The 10000-nt window shown below is 44.2% G+C and overlaps 1 protein-coding gene across 1 annotated transcript in view; it reads right to left on the bottom strand.

The window, feature by feature from the left end:
* Positions 1–5728, bottom strand: part of LOC143296568 (adipocyte plasma membrane-associated protein-like) — a 23479-nt gene extending 17751 nt beyond the window's left edge. Inside the window, exons 1-5 of the mRNA XM_076608591.1 lie at positions 5712–5728; positions 5170–5285; positions 4164–4259; positions 1978–2097; positions 130–304 (exon numbers count right to left, since the gene is read on the bottom strand). Coding sequence (XP_076464706.1) covers positions 130–304; positions 1978–2097; positions 4164–4259; positions 5170–5285; positions 5712–5728 — 524 coding nt within the window. The remainder of the gene's footprint in view (positions 1–129; positions 305–1977; positions 2098–4163; positions 4260–5169; positions 5286–5711) is intronic.
* Between the last annotated feature and the right edge of the window lie 4272 nt (positions 5729–10000).

The following is a 10000-nucleotide window of genomic DNA, read 5'->3' as shown; positions in this document are numbered from 1 at the left end:
CGTGCATGTTGTGTGCCTGTTGTGTGTGTGTATTTTGTGTGTGTTTTGTGTGTGTTTGTCTGGCTGTCTGTCTGTCTGTGTCTGTCTGTGTCTGTGTGTCCCCACATCCCCACCCACCCACTCACTCACCGTCCAGACTTGTCACCCTCCAGAATGATGTTCATGAACTTGTTTCGCGGGTACTTGGCGGAGGAGGAGGTGAAGAAGATGAGGCCGTTCTTGGTCACCGTCAGGTCGTTGAGGAACTCAAGTTTCCCCACCTCCTTCTCCACGTCCTTGGGCCACATCAGCCACGTGAAGTTACCTGGGGGAGACGGGAATTTGGCGCTGGTAATTGTAGAGATGGATTCATTTTCACATATTTAGATAACTGTTTCAAATGTCACCCCCGCCCCCTTACCCCCATTCACCAGGTTTCCCTCAACTTCACTATTCCTCTTCTTCCTCTTCTACACGATGATACTCAAATCTATACATTAATACTCTAACAAAATGTCTTCTATCACCGGTATGTGTGACGGAACATTAAACAAAATTCCTCCTCATTTTCACATAGGAATGTTAGTTATTTGTAATTGTATTTGTGTTTCTTTTTATCTCAACAGATTTCTCTGTGTGAACTTAGGGCTGCTCTCCCCAGGGAGAGCGCGTCGCTACACTACAGCGCTACCCATTTTTTTGTATTTTTTTCCTGCGTGCAGTTGTTTTTGTTTTTTCCTATCGAAGTGGATTTTTCTACAGAATTTTGCCAGGAACAACCCTTTTGTTGCCGTGGGTTCTTTTACGTGCGCTAAGTGCATGCTGCACACGGGACCGAATGACTACCGTCCAGACCACCACTCAAGGTCGAGTGGAGGGGGAGAAAATATCGGCGACTGAGCCGTGATTCGAACCAGTGCGCTCAGATTCTCTCGCTTTCTATGCGGACGCGTCACCTCGAGGCCATCACTCCACATCTCCAGTTAGGAGAGGAGGTGGGAATGGAATGGTGAGCTGGGCAAAACGGGGTAGATGGACGGGTGGGAAATCAAAAGTAAACATAATCTTTTGAAGTAAATAGAAATACGGTCAGTTAATGAAAAATTACTGAACAGATTTCCTAAAAGAGAAGTTGTCCATTTAACAAGAGAAAAAAAAATATCATGAACATTAAAAACGTTTTATGTTTCCAGTGTTTTCGTAATGACAGACTTTCGTGCAGGTACGGCTTCAGTAACTCACAGTCAAAAATTATATGGTTAACTTACACCTGATGCTAGAGTTAATTGATCTAATCAAATGAAATCGAAACATGTTTTGTTTGTTTGTTTTTTGTTTTGTTGTTGTTGTTATTGTTGTTGTCGTTTTGTTGTTATTGTTCTTGTTGTTGTTTTGTTGTTGTTGTTGTTTTGTTTGTCTGTTTTCTGCTGTTGTTTTGTTGTTGTTTTTGTTGTTGTTTTGTTGGGGTTTTCCTTTTTGTTTGTTTTTTTGTTTGGAGTCTTTTTCTTATTTTTATCACTCTTCTTTTGTTTTTTTTAATTGACACAACATAACGCATACATAAATCAATATATCTATCCATACGCATGTGGTTATATCCATCCATTCCTAGATATGTGCGTATCCACACACACACACACACACACACACACACACACGGCAACAGTGTTACTCGACAGTTGATGCAGTGTCGTGGATACTAATCCCACAGTTGTCTGCAGTGAACTACAACTCAGCAGATAACATATGACACGGCCGTAGATGACACGTGGCGAATTCTGACCCCATTTTCGTCTACAGTTAACGACACGTCAGCAGGTAATGGCTGACGTGTTCGTGGATAGGAAGAACAAATAAAACTGCTTGCAAGAAAAAAAAAAGAAAAAAGGGCGGCGCTGTATTGTCATGTAGCGACGCGTTCTCCCTGGGTGGGGAGAGCAGCCCGAATTTCACACAGAGAAATCTGTTGTGACAAAAAAAGAGAAATACAGTACTCACCATGTGTGGGGTTGATCCTGAAGATGCCTTTATAAGGGTCCACTACCACCAGGTTTCTGTTGCTGTCCGCGCGAATACCAAGAGGGCGTCCGCATATCGCCTCGCTCGTCACCGTGCCACCTAGACAGACACAGCATGCATCAGTGAAATGAAACACCTGTGGAAAGAAAAGGTAGCATCGCAATTGAAATACATGTAGAAAGAAAGGTAGCAAAGGTAGCCTCGGGACTGAAATACATGGAGACAGAAAGGTAGTACAGGTAGCCTCAGGACTGAAATACATGTAGAAAGAAAGGTAACAGAGGTAACCTCAGGACTCAATTACATGTAGAAAGAAAGGTAGTACAGGTAGCCTCGGGACTGAAATACATGTAGAAAGAAAGGTAGCACAGGTAGCCTCGGGACTGAAATACATGGAGAAAGAAAGGTAGCACAAGTAGCCTCGGAACTGGAATACATGTAGAAATAAAGGTAGCACAGGTAGCCTCGCAACTGAAATATATGGAGAGAGAAAGGTGACACAGGTAGTCTTAGGACTGAAATACATGTAAAAAGAAAGGTAGCACAGGTAGCCTCGGGACTGAAATACATGTAAAAAGAAAGGTAGCACAGGTAGCCTCAGGACTGAAATACATGGAGAAAGAAAGGTAGCACAGGTAGCCTCAGGACTGAAATACATGGAGAAAGAAAGGTAGCACAGGTAGCCTCAGGACTGAAATACATGTAGAAAGAAAGGTAGCACAGGTAGCCTCAGGACTGAAATACATGGAGAAAGAAAAGTAGCACAGGTAGCCTCAGGACTGAAATACGTGTAGAAAGAAAGGTAGCACAGGTAGCCTTAGGACTGAAATACATGGAGAAAGAAAGGTAGTACAGGTAGCCTCAGGACTGAAATACATGGAGAAAGAAAGGTAGTACAGGTAACCTCAGGACTGAAATACATGAAGAGAGAAAGGTAGCGCAGGTAGTATCAGGACTGAAATACATGTAGAAAGAAAGGCAGCCTCACATTAACTTTAAGTGACCAAATCGTGCGGCTTATTGTGGAAAACCAAATGTCAAATCAGCATGGAACACTTTCAATACGTTTGAAAACAGTCTGCTTTATTCCTGTAAGTGGTAGTGGGTAGGGGTGGTGCAATGTGGGTAAACCTTATCTCACTGACTAATATCGCTTATTTGCACGACAAACACTGAGTATTTTCTATCAACATTCTTAAAATGGGTACTTATCGTATTCGTAAGCGAGGAGACGTAACAGATGTAAATGTTGCTAACAGAAACCACCATATTTTGCGACTCAAATATGACTCCTGGCAGAAGAGTATTTCATGGGGCTGGAGAAATAACTCGAACAGTACGACTCCCAGAAGGGTACAAATTTCACTTTGATGTAATGAAATAATTTCAAAATAGATTCGCGCAGGTCTATGTGTAAAAAGAAATGTCGAAAAGAATAATACGTAAGTGATAAAATATTTTTTAAACCGGACTATTTAACGTTATTTGGGTGAAGATTGTATAGTTGACCTGTACAATCTTTAATTGCGAAAGAATGGATGAACATATTTCATTTATATGTGTTTGTGTTGTTGAGGTGGGTTTGTTTGTTTTTTTTGGGGGGAGGGGGGGGTTGTTTTGTTTTTTTTTGTTTTTTTGTGTGTTTTTTTTTGGGGGGGGGGTGTTTGTTTGTTTGGTTGGTTGGTTAGTTGGTTTTCTGTTGTTGTTGTTGTTGTTTTTGTTTTGTTTTTTTGCTTGTTTGATTGTTTGTTTTTGTTTTGTTTTTTTTTAAGTAGAAACTATCTTACTGAAAAAGAAAATACATTATATGTGGTGATTTCTTTTATATAGATATGATTTATGAGGGTTTGCAATTGAGCTTGTCTTAGTTCGTTGGCCGGGGCGCGAGAGGGAACCCTCGTTTGAAGGGTTGTAACTCCAGTTTTTTTCCCCTTGGGAACATGGAGTAAACAAAAAAAATTTAAATACATATATATATATATATATAACGGGAAAAAAAGGGAAAAAAAGAAGAAAAAGCTGAACGAACACTGAAGAACATCATGTGACTATACATCATTCCTTGGGGTGTACAGGGGGTGGGGTGGGTGCATGGTAGGCCCCTCGGCCTTGCGAACTAACAGGTATACATACCACTGTCGTACACTTCTACGAAAACCACCCACCACACGCGCTATGGGCCAGTTTCAGGATTAGGCGTATTGTCCCCTGGGGAGAGATCTCCACAACTCGCCCGTCACTCAGACCCGTATAGATGTACCCTGGAAAGAGAGAGAGGGGAACAAAATCCATCATCATGGTAAAAAAAAAAAAATCAGACGTTTTTCCTTTAACCCTTGCTGCTGACGGGGGGGGGGGGGGGGCGGGGGGGGGGGACACGTTCGTCAGTGAAGGGCTGTTGCACGCACACATACACATGCACACACACAAATGCACACACACACACACACACACACAGGGACAGACATTTATTTCGCCAATGTTTCAACACAAAGAAACGGGAAATTGTTACGGTGTTGTTCCTTCACCCTTCCTTAAACACAACTGTGAATTTTTCAAGTCACACAGCTGCTAACATCGCACAAGGACACTCCCAAGCAAATGTACACGCTCCATTCAGACAAGCACGTTCAATTTCATGTGCGCGCGCACACACACACACACACACACACACACACACACACACACACACACACACATACACACAGAACAGACAGAGACAGAGAGCGAATAAGAGAGCAGGAGCGAGCGAGAGAGAGAGAAACAGAGACAGTCAGACAGCAATGAAAATGAAGTGGGGGCGGTGGGGGAGGTGAGGGGGTGGGGGGGTAAGGGCTACACAGATGGAGACAACAACCATGTTGCTTTTTTAGTTATAGCCCAGCCGATAATGCAAAGCAGCCGTTTCAGGGCTGAATGCCTGTCAGGTTCTTGAAATCAATGGAAGAGAACAGAAAATAAAGTGTGAAATAATCAAAGGTCGATTACAAAAAAATAATAATAATAATTATATATATAAAATTTTAAAAAAAACATCGTTAGAAAGACCAACTCCTCGACACGTCCAAGTAAAATCTAAATCAAGCGACAGATACAGATAGACACGCACATAGAGACAGACAGACAGACAGATAGAAGCCGTCAATCATCCCTCCCATCAAAGTGACGTACTGTTGACGACCACCATGGACTCAGGCCCGGATACCAGGCCCATCATGTACTTGCGGGCCTTGGACAGCCATGAGTTGGGAGCCAAGGGACCGACCAGAGCGGGTGGCGGCGGAAGACTGCAACCACAGCACGGGGTGACATTCACAACGACATGAAAGAATATTGAGCCTAGGAAGAGTACATTCTTCTTCTTCTTCTTCTTCTTCTTCTTCTTCTTTCCGTTACACGACCAACAACGACTTGTCGATGACTCTGTCGTGGTCCATGATTGCTAGGTAATTTTCGTGTTTCCATAACCCACCGAACGCTGACATGGGTTACAGGATCTTTAACGTGCGTATTTGATCTTCTTGCGTGCGTATACACACGAAGGGGGTTCAGTTGATAAACATTGACGTGAATTGTATACACCCCCCGAAAACGGAGTGTGGCTGCCTACATGGCGGGGTAAAAATGGTCATACACGTAACAGGCCACTCGTGCACATACGAGTGAACGTGGGAGTTGCAACCGACGAACGAAGAAGAAGAAGAATTGTGTACCTTGTGTACGGTGACATTCAGTACCTTATGACTGTGGATACACGAGCATTTTCACCACTGTTGTAAGCACAATCGAACTTTTTATGTTGTTTTCCTTAGCTCTGTAATCTGCTTCTCCTTCTTCTCTGTTAGTGGGCTGTGACTGCACTGCACGTTCCCTCGAATATACACGAGAGGGCTTTCACGTGTATGACCGTTTTTACCCCACCATGTAAGCAGTTATACTTCGGTTGTTGTTTTTTGTTTTGTTTTGTTTGTTTGTTTCTTGTTGTTGTTTTGGTGGGTGCGTGCTGGGTATGTTCTTATTTCCATAACCCACCGAACGCTAACATGGATCACAGGATCTTTAATGTGCATAATTTTATTTGATCTTCTGCGAACGAATACACATGATGGAGTCTCCCATCGGTCAGACGGATGAGTAGGCAGGCAGGCTTATCTGTCGGTGTGTGTCCTCATATGGGAGAAGAGGGAGATTCTGGATGCGCAGCACTTCCCACAGGTGTTGCAAGGGAAAACGTCTCCAGAAGTTGAGCCCTGCTTCCTTCGCTCCCGCTTCTCCTTAATGGCCAGCGTTCTCTTGTTTTCAAACGTCTTTATGCCACTAGAGCACAGCGAAAGCGGTCAAGGGCATCAGTTTCCCAGGAAGCGATGTCTATGTCACAGGTTTTGAGGTTTGTCTTCAAGGTGTCCTTGAAGCGCTTGCAGGGTCTTCCAAGTTCGCGGTGGCCTTCCTTCAGCTGGCCATACAAAAGCATCTTCGGGATCCTGCTGTCTGTCATGCGGACAACGTGTCCTGTCTAGCGTAGCAGGCTTTCAATGCTAGACAGGCCGCTCCTCTCGAATACACACGAAGGGGGTTAAAGGCACTAGCAGGTCTGCACATCTGTTGACATGGGATATCGGAAACAAAATCCCCATCCTTTTCCCACCAGCCGCAGTGATCGGGATTGGAACCCAGAACCCTCAGACAGAAAGTCCAAAAGATTCCCACCCCCCCCCCAAACCACCCCAACCCCCACTCCCCACCCAGAGAGAGAGAGAGAGAGAGAGAGAGTTCTCACAACCAAGTTTTTGGGTTGTTGGTTTTTGGGGTGTGTTTTTTTTTTTTTTTTGTTTGTTTGTTTTCTTTTTTTTTCTTTTTTTTTTGTTTGTTTTGTTTTTCTTATCCATTGAATTAAGGTTTAAAAGTTCAAAGGCCTCATAGAACTTTTGCAGCCACCAGGTCAATGAATTCAAATCCACTGAGTCCAGGGTTCAGGCACAGGAGGTCGGGGCTCAATCCTCTACTCGCCGTTTTAACCCTCCCCTTCCGAAGTCAGGCAGGTACCTAATTGATACCTGGGTGAAGTGAGGAGATTCGGAGCAAAGTGACTTTTCCAAGAACACAGCACCATGCCGAAACGGGGCCTCGAACCGTGATGACTGGAGAGTGCTTGATCACACGTCCAGCGCCTACCCAAGTCTACCACGGTGCCTTCGTTGATTTCTTCGGTCCAGATATGATACAATAAGAACTGGTAATCCCGATTCCTAGTTATCTGGTTCCAGCTCAGTTCCAGAAAGTTCCGCAAAATCATTTCAATGTATCAGGTACATATAAAGAGAAGCATTCATCTAACCAAAACTCTATCAATGTTGAAATCTGCATTGTTATTTATAATGAAACATCAAGGTGTCCATGAATACTAACTTCAAGTAGTGAATTTTTTTTAATAAGTTTTATCTGATGTTTCCAATTACAGGCGTTATAGTCTTCAGTTTATTCAGTTTCAGTTTCAGTTTCAGTAGCTCAAGGAGGCGTCACTGCGTTCGGACAAAACCATATACGCTACACCACATCTGCCAAGCAGATGCCTGACCAGCAGCGTAACCCAACGCGCTTAGTCAGGCCTTGAGAAAAAACAAAAAAACAAACAAAAAAAAACGGGGGAATAAATAATAGATAAGCTTGCATAAATAAATAAATAAATAAATAATAATTATAATATAGAAAAAGGTAGTAGTAATAATATTAGTAATACTAATAAAATGATAATAATAAAACATAAATAAATAAATAAATAAGACAACAATGGTGATAAATAAGCGAATATTACCTTGACAAAAGGTAACCTTTAAAGATGAATTTGCTCTGAAGGCATTTTACCTCATTTACATGTGTGTGTGGGGGGGGGGGTGCATGGGGGTTATGTGTGTGTGTAGGCCTTTGGTCTAGCCTATATCTTCATCAAGAGGAATAGCAAATTAGTTCACTGGTTCACTTATCAGATTTAAAGATTCATGGGCTGCCCCCATCACACTCCACTCCCTCTCCTGCACACACACACACACACACACACACATCTGTGACTGAAATAATGTAAAGACGCACACACGTGCTCTAGTTTCTGCATACCATCTGGTCCCCAATACCCACAGCGTGACTGCGTGACGACGACCAAAAAATTAATGAAGTCACTATTCAGGCGTGACGTTCCCCCCGATCCCATTCAGGATGCAGAAAGGGGAGCATTTATTTTCCCTGTCACTCCTGTCACATTTTACTTGTCAAAACAATGTTGTGGTATAAAATGAAACATGACCACCTTGCAAGACAACGCCTCTCATGTTTGCTCGCTCGATTGTCTTATTACTGAAATTGGGGACAAAACGAAGCCGGAAAGCAAAACAAAACACAAGGAGCGACAGCGAAAACTAGCAATAACAATCACATGTCGGACAAACCAAGGAACGAAACGAACGAAATTTTATTTTTCCACGGTATTGAGATAAGCATACTGACAAGAATGTTTTTTTCCACCCAGCCCTGTGGTACAAAATCAAATAAATAAAGAAAAAAAAAGAACGCACAATAACAAATATAGAAAATTCATATCAGGAGAGGAAGAGATAGGGGCGGGGGGGGGGGAGGCGAGAGAGGAGAGAGTAAAGAATAAAAGATGAAACGAGAGAGAGAGAGAAGCGCGGAAGGGGGGTTGCACCAAAGGGCGAAACAAACATTGCGTTGTAAACAACTTGACAGCACATACGCAATATAAAATTACATCAAAAGGCGACACCCTCAAAACTGCGCGCCTGACAGGAAACGTAAGCTCGACAATGTCTTCCACACGTGCTGCATTCGCCGCATCCTGGACACCGTCTAGCAGAGCAAAGCTTCAAACAACACCGTCCAGAGGAGAGCTGGAATCCCCAGCATGTAACAGAGATGCATGCTCTGACTCGTCAGTGAACGGGAATAAACACTGGCCGGATCCCAAAGGATCTTTTTTTCTCTTTCTCTCTCTTTTTTTGTGGGGCGTCCATCCTCCTTTTTCCCTCATCTTTCTTTTTCTTCTTTCACAGACTCATATTTGCCTTTCATGCACCACTTTCGCCCACACACCTTAACTAATCACTTTCATTCTTTCCCCTATCGTCTGGGGCAGCAACTGCCCAGTGTGTCTTGAAGCATGCATTTTAAGAATATTCGATGTCTGTGTACATTAGCCAGGGTTTTTTCGATGTTCTAGTGTTCTGATGTAATCCCAAAGGATCTACTTTACGGAGAACTGGTAGGGCCTACAGGGAAAACCTCCAACCGGAAAATACTAACTGTGCCATGAAGACACCTGCACAGAGAGGGTCTCAGGACATGAACGTCGACCTGCTGTTGTCTCGTTCGTCATTTATCAGATGGATTCCCCGGTCTCCTCGACGAAGGCGGTAGTACGTCGCAGGTCCTCCAGTCCTCCGGGCCGCTGGGATTGGGTCGGGCCAGGTTTTCTCTCGGAGTGCTTGATGGAGCGGGCAGGACTGCAGCAGATGTTCTGTTGTCTGGCTGCCTGTTCTGCAGGGGCACTGCTTTGTGTCGCCGATACGGAGTTTAGTGTATAAACGTCGACCTGATTACCTGTGAAGCTGAAGCCTCGGAACAGTCAGCTTGAAGGAGGACGGTGCAGAAAGGCCTCTCCATGTTCGAAGAGACGCCTCCCCAGCGTTCCGAGGCAAAGAGACTGAGGCTCTCAGAAAGACCCACAACGACACGGACCAGACTGGGGTTCTCAGAAAGGCCCACAACGACACGGACCAGACTGGGGTTCTCAGAAAGGCCCACGACACGGACCAGACTGAGGCTCTCAGAAAGACCCACAACGACACGGACCAGACTGGGGTTCTCAGAAAGGCCCACAACGACACGGACCAGACTGGGGTTCTCAGAAAGGCCCACAACGACACGGACCACACTGGGGTTCTCAGAAAGGCCCACAACGACACGGACCACACTGGGGTTCTCAGAAAGGCCC

This window comes from Babylonia areolata, chromosome 21 (genome assembly GCF_041734735.1).
Source record: "Babylonia areolata isolate BAREFJ2019XMU chromosome 21, ASM4173473v1, whole genome shotgun sequence".
Lineage (NCBI taxonomy): Eukaryota > Metazoa > Mollusca > Gastropoda > Neogastropoda > Buccinidae > Babylonia > Babylonia areolata.
This window is presented reverse-complemented; position numbering and strand designations above follow the sequence as displayed.